The 17,942-nt window shown below is 40.5% G+C and overlaps 1 protein-coding gene and 1 long non-coding RNA gene across 2 annotated transcripts in view; both read left to right on the top strand.

Annotated features, from left to right (window-relative positions):
* The window catches only part of LOC149971285 (uncharacterized), a 1,017,865-nt gene that overhangs the window by 465,841 nt on the left and 534,082 nt on the right, over positions 1-17,942 (top strand). The gene's annotated exons all lie outside the window — the stretch shown is intronic.
* Positions 1,515-17,939, top strand: LOC110507852 (homeobox protein BarH-like 2). The gene is made up of 4 exons (XM_021588213.3): positions 1,515-2,141; positions 9,757-10,072; positions 14,527-14,611; positions 14,932-17,939. Exons 1-4 carry the CDS (start codon positions 1,955-1,957, stop codon positions 15,229-15,231), a joined length of 888 nt encoding a protein of 295 aa, XP_021443888.2. The 5' UTR covers positions 1,515-1,954; the 3' UTR covers positions 15,232-17,939.

Raw genomic sequence — 17,942 nt, forward strand, 5'->3', positions numbered from 1 at the left:
GTATCTGTAGCTAGTCATTAAAAATAGGTTATAATGGACTTTTGGGCGTGGATATTAATTAGGATAATAGGTTGTATTAATTTACATTTTGGCATCGGTTGGAGTATTGTTCCCAGTCACAGGTATAACTATTTCTGACAAAAGCCTAAACGGTTGCAGGGTCATGTAAGACACACCATTAAAATGCAATGTTTTTCTCTAGGCCTACTGATTTATCAGTGCTTTTGCCTATTTTGTATAATTACTTTGGATGGCCCTGCAGTTGATGATCATATAGACTACAACAGTTTATTTTCTGGTGAAAACAATTAAATAATCGTGTATTATTTAACTTTAATTTTCAAGAGCTAAAAGTTTAAATGTGAAAGACAGTGGGCCTATTGTCTTGACAGTTACCCACAGACACAAACGAAACAGTAATTGCCTGGTCCTTTCCGCACGTCATTGCAGAATAGAGAAGGTATTCGCTTTTAGGCAGTTATTATCTTATAGCCAGTAGGTATTTGACAACCCTTGGTAGAAATAAAGCCAGAAGTTAAATTGAGGGTTAATAATACATATTTGAATGTCGTCATTTTTATTGGCAAGTAAAAAGGAACATAAGGTTACGTAAACCTCATCGTTATGTTTGAATCTTTATGTTTGAAATGTCGGTTGTTTACTCACCTTGTAAATATATCCATGCCATAAACTTTTGGTTTGAAAGTCAAATTCGTTGACGAAAAGACCTACAAATCGTTATAACGGCATAATAAACAAATAACGGCACAATAGCAACAATAATATAATTCTAATTCTATTCAAATAGCATTTAAAAAAAATACCATTAGTGTGTTATTGTGTTAGAATACGAAAGTAAATGTGTAATAGAAAAACACGATCGAAAAACCTGTGCATAAGACAATTACAAACGCTACAAAAGTTACTCTTTCAACTCACAGGAAGGAATAATACCAACCTGCTGCAATACGTTTTTCTCCGTAGTCCGAAAGCAGGGTAAGCACTGCAAAATACGTTTAGTGTTACTGTTAGTTTGTAGTCGTTTAGAGTTGTTTTTCTTAACCCTTAATTGCTTTTAAATAATAGCTATTACAATAATAATATATTTAAAATGTATGTGTAATCCCAAATACATTCATTCATAGCCTACCTATACATTTATTTTAATCAGATGACTTAGTATAGTCGTTTATAAAGTCGTTTTGTTATCCCTTAATTGCTTTTAAATAATAGCTTTACAATAATAATAATATATTTTTGATTTACGTGTGAGCCCAATGCATTAAATAGCCCATATTCATTCATGCGTAGCCTAGTTATACATTCATTTTAATCCCACCAGTTAGTTGCTAAAAGGTTAGGCATAACACTAAAGCAGATACTAATAATGGCAATAATAATAATAATCTCTCCAATAACCATCTGAAATATTGTATCATATTGGCAATGTTACTACTGTAAAGTTTTTGAACGCCTTGTGCAATTAGAGTGGATATAGGGAAGAACAAAGAAGCGAGACCGGTTTGGGCTGCTCTGAGAGAGCGAGAGGGGTTGAGGGAGAGAGCGAGTGTGTCTGTCAGTCTGAGAGAGATAGTGCGAGAGAGAGAGAGACATTGCGGGACAGTGAGAGAGAGAGAGAGATACGTTGATTGACACCTGGAGTGTCCTGCAGTGAAGATGTGTGTGGGGAGATCGTTTATATATAGCGGCGCGTCCGGGCACATTGTTCATAATTGCCACTCTGAAGCCCACTGCGCGGCTCAAGTTGAAGGCTACTGCAGTTAGTACCGCCAGGGATAGAACAAAGCAAGCCTTTTCGGAAAAAGGACGACTAAATGCATCAATAACACGAATTTGCTTGAAGACACCCAACTCTCAAGTTTGAACTGGTTTCATTTTGACATTTTGAACTAATATTTGGGCACAGTGCGAACGCCAAGCACATCGGGAAATCATGCACTGTCAAGCCGAGTTGAGACTCTCCTCCTCCGGGCAGCTGAAAGCAGCCAGGCGTCGCTACAAGACTTTTATGATTGACGAAATTCTTTCCAAGGAAACTTGTGATTACTTTGAGAAACTTTCTCTTTACTCAGTATGCCCTTCACTCATCGTTAGGCCTAAACCTCTGCACTCATGTTCGGGTAAGTGGATATGCTTGAACTCTCAGTCAAATCAAGGGATGCTGATGAATGCATAGTGGTGTTAATGGTTTATATCTAATATTGCTATGCATTCAGTGATTGCTAATCGTTATTGTATGAAAACTACATCTGATTTTGTTTATCATGAACAAAGTTAGTTATTAGGCATATGCTTCTTATATGTTCAGGCGGTCGTCCATCATGGGTCTACTCATATCACGAAATACATAAGGCTAATGGTTTTATTAGGAGTATTGACAAAATAAATTGTATTAAATTGTCAATAGAGGCCATAGCATGGCGCAACACACCTGTGCAGAATCCGTTACATGTAAATTAACAGCTTTAAAGAAATTGAGCTGCATTTTCACGACTTTCTGTTCGATACATCTCTAATATAAGCAAATAAGAAACAGGGACAGGTTCAGAATCACATTAGACGTCATGATTGTCAATTCATGTTGAAGTTTACCTGTGCAAGACGAGTACTATAGCGATGGATGATGTGTAAACTTAATTCAGGCAACTGTCCTCACTTGCACTTTTACTCAAGGTGCACCTTTCTATTTGTGTTAGGCCTGCTATCTATATTTATCAAAGGTCTATATTTTGGTGCTTAATCTTGTGATAGCCTGTTATTTACAGGGATTTATCATGTAACTTTAACCCGCGAAATAAAGCACACCAAATAAATGCAACAGGTACAGTAGATGTACAGTAGATGTAATGTAGTCCCCTAAAGTGTTGTAACCTATTTGATAGACTTGACCGTTTTAAATTCCTTTTACAACAGCAGAACTGATGTGACCCTTTTCCAATCCAAAACATGATTTCACAGTTTAACTGTCATTTCCATATACTTTCATTCACAAATAAAACATTATGTTTTATGAAAGTTAAGCAACAGTATACTGTCTCACAATCAATCAGCAAATTCCTCCAATAAGTCTATGTTATTAGTATTACTCTGACATTCAGATCATTAGCAACGTCAGTCTTTTATGTTCATGTTAAAACTACAGGATGAACCAAGCCCCAGTGTGGTGATCAAGGCGGTTTGTAAGGTGAAACCTGATTCCCCATGAATTATGTTGACACTGTCAACTTAACATATTCACTTCTGACAAAAGACACATGAACTCAGAACACACAATAACTAACCCTGCACTTAGATGAAACAGCAGGCGTTTGGTTTCTAGAGCAGTAACTACTACTACTGCCACTTGTCCTCATTCAGAAGGATTAATGTGGGCGCAGTGCTAAACCCAGAGCCTTGCCTAATGACTTTTACTGCTGCTACTTTGCATTTACTGAAGCATGGGCAATGCACTTTACCCAACTTACTTTCTGGGGGGTATATGGGGGTGCAGTATGTGCTCAGAGTTCCACAGTTTGATATTGGTGAGGGCAGGTACATGGTGGTTAAGGGCAAGGTTAGTATGTCATCATTGATGGAGATGTATCTACCTGACACTACAGTTGCTTGTGCAAACACCATGAAAGGTTACAGTATGCTGATGACGTGTGCAAGTCAGCCCCAATGACCTTCATTCATAGAAGTATGTTGTTTTATGAAGAGACATTCATTGCGATTGTCATCTCAGCAATTTATAAATTCATGGGCTACGTGCGCTTGATCTGTTTCAGTGAGGAAGACTAACTTCATGCTTCATTCAGTATCCCAAAAGGCCCATCAAAACAAGTAATTAGTGCATAAAATAATGATTGCATGTTCTTCCTTCATCAATACAAGCAAATTTGAAAAAGCGACAAAACAAAACATTGCCACAAAGTGTGAAGACAAACTATTTGAATGCTGTCTCACTTGCTTAGTCGGTCAGATGATGCTTTGTTCACAAAACATCTAGCTTAGCACTTGATTTCTCTAAATCATCAACATAAACTTATTTTTCTTCGCAGTTATCATGGCTTACTGCAGTCAGTCATAAATGCTTCCAACACGGTGTTATAATTATACAGGAAAGTGACAAACTTTCCCTAAAAAGCATTTGGCCTGAAAGACTAACACATTTCTTTCCCTCAAATGCAGCAGAATTTCTAAATCCATTCTTAATGGGTTATCCTGCTGTTACGAGTCACAGCATTGACTACTGCTCTCTCAAATAATCATTATGATAATTACCTAAACTATGAAATAATAACTGCTGCAATTTGATGATGACAGCGACAAAGATATAAATAGCAGGCGATGTGGGGTTTGGGTATGTGCTAGAGGGCACTGTAAAGGGTTTTGGCAACCCCGTGACGGAAGGATAGAGTAACCAGCCCACATATTACTACCCAGTGCCCACCACTTAGCTGAGGGGGTGTGAGACACAGTATAGTCCCACACTTCAATGGCTTGTAACGCTCAATATAGAAGCTGGCAGGCTTATAGGCCCAGAGCCAGTGAACGTCCATTGGCCCGCTGTGGTCCCCATCAGTGAAAGTGGAGTCTACATTCTCACAGTGTGTAGCTTTTGCTCCAGCAGTTACCAGTAGAGGCTGCTATAGGACAGTGGTCCCAGGCAGGTAATTTTACCCAAATTACAAGATGTTTGTTTGTTCTTGATATAATATGGCATCAACTAGTAAGAGACCACTCAACATGTCAACAAAGTGATTACTCCTCTCTTTGATCCAACAACCCCCTCTGCTCTGTGATGTTTTTTTTCTGTCACGGATCACACCTCTCTGCTCCTTGCTTTACATTTCACGATGGTCCATTTACCTGTGCCAAGCCAAATGCCCTCACGACAGTGTACACAGTAAAACCGGTTGATGACCTCTGAGCCTATTCTCTGTTCTCGTTTTGTGCCTTGTAATACTACAGGAGTGATAGACCTGCTAGACAGACCTGACCTCCAGCAGATCATTACCTTGCAGGGGAGCAGTGAACAGTATAATGGTGGGTTACAATATTTAATTTAGAGTCTCATCTCTCAGCAGAACCCAGGGCAAGGCTTTTAGTGGGATTTCTGGAAGGAGGTGCGAGAGATAAAGATCAACTCTGGCGTAATCTCACATGACAGCGCGATGAAAAACGGCCAAATAGGAGGGTGTGGACCTTGAGGGGCCCAGGTACTGCAGCATAGTCCTACGCCACCACTGAGGGTTTATGGAAGAAAGCAGGGAGAGCAAAGGCTTTTCATCCCATTTTAACAGCTAATCCACCACAGACAATAAGGCCTGCCATTAACCATGAGGCTAGCTTGAGGGGTACGATCTTGTCTCTGTTAACACATAAAGCATTGACATACACAAGCAGTCACACAAGCAGTCACACACACACACACACACACACACACACACACACACACACACACACACACACACACACACACACACACACACACACACACACACACACACACAATTCCTGAGCCATCAGATCATCATCAGAGCTCTGCATCAAGGCAGATCAGAGATCGGTTTTACAGTAGATTGCACTGCAGGCTGTTTTCAAATGTCAAGGTAAAATTCACAGGATTGTGTTTCACGTAAAATACGTGGTTAACTCTTACGGGAAACACAATGCCCTCGGATTGGCACACGTCTGAAAAAACAGCCTGTGAGCACGAGAAAATAGCACCACAACACTACACATAACACTCTAGAAACCTCAAAACATCTCATGAAACCCAAACTTGAGTTGAAATTGGCACTTAACTGGTCTGATCTGTCAAAAGCAGGTGAATGACTCCAATTAAATGAGTGATAGTTAAAGCAGCATACCCTGTTGCCCATCCCATTCCTGCAGTGTTTGACTTGGGCTGGCTTGACAAGATGGCTGTTGAGTGAAGAAATAAACATGTCTAATGTAACACTTCTCAACCTGTCACCACATGATACACCCAAAACAATACATATTACTGTAAGTTAATGTGGCCTCTGAGTACCAAGTCTTGAATCATCATCTTGTAATCCATTTAAACAAAGAGAAAAGGTGCAGAAAATAAGGAGTAAATATCAAACAACCAATGAGTTTGTTGCTGGAGATTTCACTACAAAATGGTGACTTATTCTACTAAGTCCTGCCATTATCAAAGCCTTCAAATTATATATAAAATGTAATTTAAACACCAAAAATAATTTTAAAAAAATACAATAATTATTATGTTATCAATACCATATGATAAAACAAGCATGTGTGTATCTAATGCTACCAGCCTATTCTTTACTTATTATTAGGAGGTATTTATTCTGTAATGACTACCACAAGCACATGTGCCAGTCCGAGCATTCCGATTGTGCTTGTCAAGAGTATCAGTGTGCTTTAGCATGGACAGAGTGCACTCTCCTTGCTACACAAATGGTTTATTTGTAGACTATTGACAGGACACTGGAACTTGTCAACAATGTGTCAGATCTGGGTTAAGGAAGCCAGCTTAGTTGTCAGTAGAAAGTCACCATGAGGTCTGATTTTTCCCTTCTGTCAAGCATCCAAAAGACACGGCTGTCACAAGTCTCAAGACAACCTCAAGCTCTACATTGACAGGAGATTTCCTGAAGACCATGAAAGAAACCAAGATGTTTCCTTCCTTGCTTTTCAATCAATCTTCCCATTTAAAGTGACAGCAAGTAATTATTCACTTGGACTCCTTATATATTAATATTTCTGTATATTTTGTATTATTCCATAATGATACCAATATATTTCCGAAAGATAAATACATACAGTGCCTTCGGAAAGTATTCAGATCCCATGACTTTTTCCACATTTTGTTAGGTTACAGCCTTATTCTAAAATGGATTAACTAAAAAAAACTCAGCAATCCACACACAATACCCCATAATGACAAAGCGAAAACAGGTTTTTTGATTTTTTTGCTAATTTATAATAATAATAATAAATACATATTTACATAAGTATTCAGACCCTTTGATATAAGACTCGAAATTGAGCTCAGCCTGTTTCCATTGATCATCCTTGAGATGTTTCTACAACTTGATTGGAGTCCACCTGTGGTAAATTTAATTAATTTGACATGATTTGGAAAGGTACAAACCTGTCTATAGAATGTCCCACAGATGACAGTGCATGTCAGAGCAAAAACCAAGCTATGAAGTTGAAAGAATTGTCCGTAGAGCTCCGAGACCGGATTGAGTCGAGCCACAGATCTGGGAAGGGTGGGAAAAAAATTCTGCAGCATTGAAGGTCCCTAAGAACACAGTTGTCTCCATCTTAAATGGAAGAAGTTTGGAACCAACAAGACTTTTCCAAACTGAGCAATCGTGGGAGAAGGGCCTGGGTCAGAGAGGTGACCAAGAACCCAGTGGTTACTCTGACAGGGCTCTAGAGTTCCTCTATGGAGATGAGAGAACCTTCCAGAAGGACAACCATCTCTGCAGCACTCCAATTAGGTCATTATGGTAGAGTGGCCAGACGGAAGCTACTCCTCAGTAAAAGGCACATGACAGCCCACAAAAGGCACCTAAAGACTCTCAGACCATAAGAAAAAAGGTTCTCTGTTCTGATGAAACCAATATTGAACTCTTAGGCCTGAATGCCAAGCGTCACTTCTGGAGGAAACTTGGCACTGTCCCTACGGGGAAGCATGGTGTTGGCAGCATCATGCTGTGGGGATGTTTCTCAGCGGCAGTGACTGGGAGACTAATCAGGATCGAGGCAAAGATGAATGGAGCAAAGTACAGAGAGAACCTTGATGAAAACCTGCTCCAGAGTGCTCAGGACCTCAGACTGGGGCGAAGGTTCACCTTCCATCATGACAACGACCCTAAGCACACAGCCAAGACAATGCAGGAGTGGCATCGGGACAAGTCTCTGAATGTCCTTAAGTGTCCCAGCCAGAGCCCGGACTTGAAACCGATCGAAAGTCTCTGGAGAGACCTGAAAATAGCTGTGCAGCAACGCTCCCCATCCAACCTGACAGAGCTTGAGAGGATCTGCAGAGAAGAATGGGAGAAACTCCCCAAATACAGGTGTGCCAAGCTTGTAGCGTCATACCCAAGAAGACTCAAGGTGGTAATTGCTGCCAAAGGTGCTTCAAGAAAGTACTGAGTAAAGAGTCTGAATACATATGTAAATGTAATATTTCATATATTTAAAAAATAAGTAAGTTAGCAAAAATGTCAAAAATCTTGTTTTTACTTTGTCATTATGGGGTATTGTGTGTAGATTGATGAGGGGAAAAAAAACATTTTATATAATTTTAGAATAAGGCTGTAACGTTACAGAATGTTTAAAAAGTGAAGGGGTCTAAATACTTTCCGAAGGCACTTTATGTTAAAATGCAACAAAGAGATAATAAACAAGTTATTTCTGACATTTATCTGCACAGGTCCCCTCAGTTTGTCACAACTCAACATCAAAGACAGAGCTAATATGGGAGAGACAGAAAAAGAGACCAAGAGAGAGAGAGAGAGAGAGAGAGACAGACAGAGAAAGAGAGAGAACGAGAGAGAAAGAGAAAAAGAGAAAGAGAGTGTTGTGGAGGGAATGAGGCATCATGTCCAGACAGCAGCAGCAGCAGCAATTCTCCGAGGTGGAAGATTAGTGATGAGCTCAGCGCCCTGCGATGATGTCATGTATATAGGGACGAGCCCAAGGCTCTGTCTGAGAGAGAGGAGGGTTCAGGGTGGGGGTGTAGATATGGTAGGGGCTGGCTGCAGCGCGTAACCTCCCTCCTCTTTCCCCCCCATGTGCTCGAACACATGCTCAATTACCTCCCAGACCAACCAACCCCCTGTCACACCAGCTCCCATAACTGCTGAACATTACTGAAAATGTCAGAGAAAGGGGATACAAATTTACGACCAAGGTCTGCCTGGATGTATCCTCTCAGTTGTACGTGTAGGGTTTGAATAATATAAACTTATCTATGGGTTGATGGAGAGATAAGAGAGGCAGATCCACCACAGGCAGTGAGGAAGACACAAGGGGAAAGAGTATGCTGTGTATGTAATGTGACAGCATAATGTCCTCTCTTTTCTGTCATTGGATTTTATATATCTTCTTCCTCAACACATCACTCTCTCCTGCCACATAGCAAACAGAGAATTAGTTTCTGTCTGTCTGTCTTAGTTCAGTTGTAAATTATGCCATTGGGATCTGATGTTTATTAGAAGCCGTAAGGTTTTCACCACCAGATATTATGTTCATTGCGGAGCGCAGTCTTTGGTCTTGGCTCCAGTGGGTGGCCCCCCAGACATTTGTTACTTTTTATTGATTCTGGCGTCTCGATGCTTCTGTCTGCATAGATAAAGAGATAGAGTCAGGGGGGGAGAGTTAAATGGCGAGGGGCATAGTCACTTCAGATTTACTGTGTGTGTGTGCGTGTGTGTTCGAGGTGGCAGAGAGACATCCTTTATCTGGCCCCAAAATAATTATTCAATTGGTGGGTTCAGAGTGGCAGAGTAAAACACACAGTGCGTCATTAAGATCAGAACCTTCTACATCAAAGAGGTCAAAACACTTTTCATTGTAAAAAAAATAGCAATTAAAAAGAACCCTGTCTTAGTGATTATTACAGGTCTATTAAAACTACCATCCAAGGTGATGCATACAGTAGCAAACACACATTTAAAAGTACAATTGTATTTATTGCTCTGCATTTCACCTGCCTCTGACCTCTCTCTCTTTTTGCTCTTTTAGGATCCTCCTCACTGCGGGCCTACCCCCTTCTCTCAGTCATCACGCGGCAGCCCCCCAACATGCCTCCTCACCTCTCCCAGCCCTCATCTCCCGGCCAGGTTCCCCACCTGCCCCTGCTCTCCCCCCAGCACCACTCCCGTGTCTCCGAGGCCTCCCACAGCGAGACACCTGTCAGCATCAGCAGCGAGTCAGACACGGAGCACAGCACCACCCGACTGAAGAAACCCAGACGCAGCCGCACCATCTTCACTGAGCTGCAGCTCATGGGCCTGGAGAAGAAGTTCCAGAAACAGAAGTACCTCTCCACCCCTGATAGGTTAGTATCATATTGCATCTCGCCTCTAATAGGCCAAAATGATAGCACCCCAGAGGCTGATTGGTTACTTGAAAGAAGCTTCCTTCCTGATAGATCAGTATTATAGTACCTCAAATTTCATACAGTATAACTTGACACTCAAGTTTGTGAAAATGTGAAATTTTGTGATAGCAACCAAACTTCATTAAACATAAAGCAAATGCAATATCTGACTAGAGGTTCAGCATCAACATCATAACATTTTAATGTATGTCCTGGGTAATGTGTCATGTAATGTTAAGTTCTCTAATCCAGGCATTACCTCAGCATTCTAGTTGAGACAAGAGTAACGTTTTAACCCTAAACTCTTGAATAGCAAAAAGCCTCAACAAAGAATCACTGCTCTATTCAAGAAACTAGGGACGTCTGCCAACACAAGCAAACAGGAATGTACTGCATTGATTTACTGCCAATCATGTAATATATGTGAAGCTGTATATAAAATACATTTAGCTTTGTACACTGCATTTAGATGAGGTAATATCCATGTTAATATTGATGTCGTAGGTTCCAGTCCCTGGGTCATTTTCGATACCTGACATAAGGCAATAACACATTTTCCATTTGATTTTAAAATCCACTTTTAGATTTGGCCTGCCGGACATATTTCCATTATACCCCAAATTAATATTGAGCCATAAACCTCATATTTTCCTTCGGTCGTGCAATAAGAACATCAGACAGCTAGTAAACCTCAGCAACACATGGTTACAACAGCTTGATCTGAGCGAGAAGATAAATCATTATTTTACTAAAACACAACAGCCACAAAATGCTTTAAAAATGGTCAGTTATTTTTTATATTGTTGTAGATTTGTACTAAAAAGGCACCCCTATATTTACCGGAACTTTACCATTTTAAACCTGCGTGTTCCTTCTCCTTGGCCCTGAAGAATCTCAAAAAGACTTGGGAGAGGATGTTTGTTATCAGCCCTGTCTATAGTGATTTACCAACAAAACCACCGTGTGCAAATATGAGGCAAAACAGACAGCATCTAAACTATATTCACCTCCAATGTTTATTGGAAACATAAATACATTTGTACAATGAGCACTTGTTGTCTCTCAAATACATTGTTACAGTTGTTGATTAGCTAGCTAGCAAATGTTTTGCCATATTAGCATAGATGTGACTTAAGTAAAAACACCTCAAAACAAGACATGGTATCAAGAACAAGATGAAACTAGCTGAAATGAGCCACTTACGATTCCCCACATGGCAGCTTCTTATTGTTGCTAGCTATCTGGCCATCCAGAATCATAACAACACACAGACTTCTAGCCCATTGAAGTGCGCACATTGTTTTCATGACGTTGTCATCTAACCCGTCTATACACATCCCATCCCTGGGGAAAACTCCCACAATGCATCTCAACTTCAATGTAAATCACATTTCTCTGTTCTAGCCAATGAGCCACACCACACCACAGCTCCTCTGTAAACTCCCAGGCAGGCTGAGGTAGACTACAACAACCCAGCGGCGATCCAAACCTCCCATCCTGGCCTCACTGCCAAATCTGTATCATGCCAATAATCAAATTCCCACTGGCTGTGATGAACTAATTAAACCCACAGCTGGATGGAAAACAAACAGAGAAAATCCCATTTCAAAACATCACAAGTGTGTCGTGCTCCCCAGTTCACTTTGTTATGATCCAAAGATAACTCCGTCTCTACTTTTTTATTTAGCTATTTCTTGGCTTGGAGACACTGTGGTCTTTGACTGAGACAGTGTTCTGAGGAAAACAGAATATAAAAAGCCCCTAACACCACACCACAGACTGTAATGATTTAAATCATTAAGCAATAATGATTTTATTTAATTGAGATTAGTATAATAAGCATTATCATCATTATCATTATGCATTAAGCTGCAACTAAAATCCCTGCTGATACAGGTTTGAGACGAACAGCAAACAGAGGACTTCTAAGTGCCTCCAGCAGAGTCATTCGTACAGTACTGTATGGCAGCCTGTCACTGTAAGTGTGTGGTTTCCCCCCAAAGAAAACTAATGACCATAAATAACAGGGGGGCTTTCCTCTCCTGCAATTACTTTCCTTGCCTCCAGTCCCTCCACTGGGCGGTTTGAGAGTAAAGCATGATGGACAGCTTGATTGCCTGTATTTTTGGTGAAGAGTGGTTTTTCAAAGTATGCACAGACACTTTTCTTCAGCACTCAATCACTGAGGCAGTGCAGCTGTCAATACTGTATGCTGTTGTATGAACTGAAGTTCACTCTATGTAATACTTTCAAATCAGGTCAGATAGAGATGGTGAGAGGACGGGAAAGAAGGGAGGATGAGAAAGAAGGGAGGATGAGAAAGAAGGGAGGATGAGAAAGAAGGGAGGATGAGAAAGAAGGGAGGATGAGAAGATAGGAAGCTGATGGCTCTGTAGTAATCTAGTCTCTCCCTTTCTCTCTCTCTCTCTATCTGTCTCTTTACATCAAATTTAAAAAACCTGATAAAGCTCCCTCCCGCTGTAGGCTGATCCCTCTTTCACTGACCCCCCTTCCTGGGATATCATGTTACACACCATCCAATACCCTTATTAGTCATGGATCAGAGCACATGTGGTGGAAGTGTTCAGGAAGTGTCCCCTTGAACATCCAGATACAGATGCTTTGATTCGAATGCTGACATCCCTTACATATGTTCAATAAGGTCTCTCCTGTATGCTGCAGGTGTGAAGTATTTCTCTGGACCATAACAGGGTTGTATCAAAGAGACTACAGTACTCTGATGCACCATACCAGAATGTGGTTATAAAGTAGGATAGTCAACAGGTGATTGGAAAGCAAAAGTAACTAATTCATTTGTTTTTATTACTCCAGCTACACCCTCTCTGTGTAAATCAATCAGAGGCAGTCGGTTTCGTTTAAGATAAGGGAGGACAATTGTTTTTCATGAACATGGCCTTATTTCTATTACAGCATATTGGATGTCTGTCATTCATATTTAATTCGCCCAGTTCAATGTAACAGCGATAGGTTGAGGCTACTACATGATACTTTAATTTTCCCTATACCCATCATGAGGTTGCTACAACCTAGTCTATGAATGACAGTTTACAACGCACACAAGTCGAGAGACAAATTTGAGACAGTGACACATGGACTGACATTCAATACCGCCTTGCACACTCTTGCCTGCATCTAACTGATATGGGGTGGAATCATTAGTCCAACAGTTGCAAACTAGAGTTTCTATTGGACAAATTCAGGTATGTTTATCCCCGTTTTATTCTGTTTGCTTCCGTTTAGGAAATGTTTTTCAACAGAATCGGCAGAATGAATACACCACTGATCACACATAGACACAGTTCCCTTTCATTGCAGCCACATTGTATTCCTTCTCGCATCTATGCACTCTCCTCCTCTCACCTCTTCCCTTCGCTTGTGGACTTCAGTGCACAACACATCAGCTGTATGTGACCAGGCAAAAAAAACTTTCCAAGCCAACCTGCTACACACAGCCTACATTGTTGTCACCAAATTAGCTAAAGTAACTTCATAGTTGGCATAGCTAATATAATTAACGCGTTTTTAAACCCGCTACAATTATGCAGTAACGTTACAGTGTACATTCAGTAAACAATTACACCAGCAGGCCCTGGTGGCAATACATTAGTTAAACCAAAAGCTTACCTTGATTTGGAAGAGTTCCATTGCTGTGTTGGAAAGTCATAGCTAGGTAGCTAACATAGAATCCCTCTGTTTCAGTAGGCTAAACTAGGTAGCTAAATTTGATAGCTAAGTAAGTGAAACTGAAAGTGAAAAAAAATATAATCTCTCTCTCTATTTCTCTCTTGCTTCTCTTTCATTTTTGGAAGAAATTAATTTGTTAAAAACTGTTCAATTACTGTTTTTCTCTCTCTTTGAGTTAACTACTCACCACATTTTATGCACTGCAGTGCTAGCTAACTATAGCTTATGCTTTCATTACCAGATTAATTCTCTGATCCTTTGATTGTGTGGACAACATGTGAGTTCATGCTGCAAGAGCTCTGATAGGTTGGAGGACGTCCTCCAGAAGTTGTCATAATTACTGTCCTCCTCCCAGAGGAGGACGGAAGCTAGTTGTCCTCCAGCTACACTATGGTGCTACTCCACAGAGTGCTGTTGAGGCTACTGTAGACCTTCTTTGCAAAATAGTGTTTTAATCAATTATTTGGTGACGTGATAATATTTTGTATATTTTTATCTAAAAAGGATAACTTTTTGAATGTTTTACAATATTTATTTTATGAAATTCACTGAGGAGGGTCCTCCCCTTCCTCTTCTGAGGGGCCTCCACTGAAATCAATTGTCTATCTACTGCTGCTTTTAATCTTATAAAAAAATAACTCATGTTTCAGAAACATGTACTGTATATTGAGTTGCCGTTTGTACTGTATGTGTTTGTTTCCCTACAGACTAGACCTGGCCCAATCCCTAGGCCTCACGCAGCTTCAGGTGAAGACCTGGTACCAGAACAGAAGGATGAAGTGGAAGAAAATGGTGAGCGCCCCACACACCCATAACAACAATGACCCCGGGTCAGTGTAGAGAGAAGGAGTGATAGGGGTATAAATGTCTGGGTTTGAGGGATGAGGGCCTAGGACACCAAAGTCTAGTCTAGTCTAGTCAGGTCAGCAGCTCAGAGAACAAAAGGCTCAAACTGTTAACTCTCCAGATTAATGACTGTACATGGAGCAGCTCAGAGCCATACATCTTCCCTTAATTGCTATAATAACCGCGGTTGCCTTTGACCGCGGCCAGCATTCATCACAACCCCACTGAGCCGTGTGTCTGTGTTTGTGTGGGATGTGTTGCTCCAGGTGCTGAAGGGAGGACAGGAGGCCCCCACCAAGCCCAAGGGCAGGCCTAAGAAGAACTCCATCCCCACCACCGAGGAGATAGAGGCAGAGGAAAGGCTGGCCAGGCTGGCTGAGGAGGAGAGAATGAGGATGGCACCTGAAGAGGCCTTGGCCGACAGAGAAGCTCCCCAGTCGGAACCCCATGACCTCAGCACGGTCGCTGGGGCTACAGAGACCTACAATCCCACGGCGGTGAGCGAGGGTCGAGAGCAGCAAGTGCAGTCACTCCCGATGCAGTCAGAGACACATGCTGCCAGCTAAAGAAGACAGTTATTCATGTCTGAATGAAACAGCCAAAGACTGGCGCTGACTGGAAAACAGAAGCACTTACTGTTGTGCCTCAGGATCACTGAAAAAAAGCCTGTTTGGTGTAGATTAGTCAGTCGTGTTTGAGGTTTGACTAGAGTGGGTGACATTCATAGGTACGGTAGATCAGTTTGGTTTTGCCATATCACTTTTGCCATATACTGGAATAAAATGGTGTTTTAAAAATAGTTTACATGTAGAGTTAGGTGTATATACAAATGAAACATCCAGAATTGTACAGTGCATTTTGTCCCTGTTTTTTTGTTTTCCTTTTAGAACAACAATTATCACCTCCCCAGCCTCAGACCTGCTTGTTTACCGAGAGAGGACTCCTTTAGTCACATGCTATCCAGTTTGCCTGAGTGTTGTAGCTATATGTAAATCAATACTGTGCCACAGATATAACACAAAATGACCACACTGGTCATAGTGCCTTTTTCTCTCAGAGGATATAACAAGCTTTACCAGTCTAGAAACACCAAGGTTTATTAATACCAAATTCATATCAAGTGTTCTTTAACAGTGTTTTCCTTTTGCTTATTAAAAAGAGCAACACTTTGGTAATGAATTACTATATGCTCTGAATTACAGTTAACACTGCCATTGTACTTATTTTGTCAAGCTTTGAAGGGAATTGTATTTCTGTCCATGAGCTACAGTGTTGTCTTGTTTATTTGGTCAATTAACTTGTGTTGTGTTGCTTTACATTGGATAGGTTTCCAAAAAAAAAAAAACATGTCAGATAACGATATACAGTACCAGTCAAAAGTTTGGACACACCTACTCATTCAAGGGTTTTTCTTTATTTTCTACTATTTTTTACATTGTAGAATAATAATGAAGACATCAAAACTATGAAATAAAACATATGGAATCTTAGTAACCAAAAAAGTGTTAAACAAATCTAAATATATCTTAATTGCTTTGAGCCAATCAGTTGTGTTGTGACAAGGTAGGGAGGGTATACAGAAGATAGCCCTCTTTGGTAAAAGACCAAGTCTATATTATTGCAAGAACAGCTCAAAGAAGCAAAGAGAAACGACAGTCCATCATTACTTTAAGTAATAAAAGTCAGTCAATAATAAAGTTTATTCAAGTGCAGTCCCAAAAACCATCAAGCGCTGTAATGAAACTGGCTCTCACGAGGACCGCCACACGGAAGGAAGACCCAGAGGTACCTCTGCTGCAGAGAATAAGATCATTAGAGTTACCAGCCTTGGAAAAAATGCTTCACATAGTTCAAGTAACAGACACATCTCAACATCAACTGTTCGGAGCAGACTGTGTGAATCAGGCCTTCATGGTCGAATTGAGTTGCTTGGGCCAAGAAACACGAGCAATGGACATTAGACCGATGGAAATCTGTCCTTTTGTCTGATGAGTCCAAATGTGAGATTTTTGGTTCCAACTGCCATGTCTTTGTGAGATGCAGAGTAGGTGAATGGATGATCTCCACATGTGTGGTTCCCATCGTGAAGCATGGAGGAGGACGTGTGATTTTGTGGGGGTGCTTTGCCGGTGACACTGTCAGTGATTTATTTAGAATTCAATGCACACTTAACCAGCATGGCTACCACAGCATTCTGCAGCGATACGCCATCCCATCTGGTTTGCACTTAGTGGGACTATCATTTGTTTTTCAACAGGACAATGACCCAAAACACACCTCCAGACTGTGAAAGCATTATTTGACTATGGAGAGTGATGGAGTGATGCATCAGATGACCTGGCCTCCACGATCACCCGATCTCAACCCAACTGAGATGGTTTTTGATGAGTTGGACCGCAGAGTGAAGCAAAAGCAGCCAACAACTGCTCAGCATATGTGGAAATTCCTTCAAGAATGTTGGAAAAGCATTCCTCATGAAGCTGGTTGAGAGAGTGTGCAAAGCTGTCATCAAGGCAAAGGTTAGCTACTTTGAAGAATCTAAAATATACTTTGATTTGTTTAACATTTCTTGGGTTACTACATGATTTCATATGTGTTATTTCATGGTTTTGATGTCTTCACTATTATTCTACAATGTAGGATATAGTACAAATAAAGAAAAAACCCTTGAATATGTAGATGTGTCCAAACTTTTGACTGGTACTGTATATATACAGTATAGGTAAAGGGTTCTATTTTAATTTTGAAAAAAATAGAGTGTATCTGACCCTTTAACTTTCTATTTTGAAACTGGGGGTGGAGGGGTTTTACTGCCACGAGGGAAGTCTCTTAAACTGTCAGAGACTGTAGAAATGAATAAATCACACCCTTTGCCAAAGAAACAAGGAAACTGAGAAACATTTAAAATCTTTTAGAGGTTTTCAGCCCGCAGGCCATTGCATCAACGGAGCAGTCCTCTAACTCTGTCTTACAGACTCCCCACATAAAACTGTCTTCAGCTGCTTGTCAACCCTTTTATTTTCCGCTTTGGCCTCCTGTTGTTTCCTTCTAAAGATGTCTTTTTGTAAAGAGTTCCTTTTTTAAAACAAATAATCTATATTTAGTTTGATATAAACTAGTACAGTATTTTTCTGATGTAAATAATGCTTGTTGGTAAGCTACTGAATAGTTTTCTTTTGGCATGGACAACACAATGCTGATTGTTTTATTTTTACCATATACAAGGTGTGTTTTGTGTATTTAAATACACTTAATAAAATGATAATGATTTCCATAT

This window comes from Oncorhynchus mykiss, chromosome 27 (genome assembly GCF_057628025.1).
Source record: "Oncorhynchus mykiss isolate SJ-2025 chromosome 27, ASM5762802v1, whole genome shotgun sequence".
Lineage (NCBI taxonomy): Eukaryota > Metazoa > Chordata > Actinopteri > Salmoniformes > Salmonidae > Oncorhynchus > Oncorhynchus mykiss.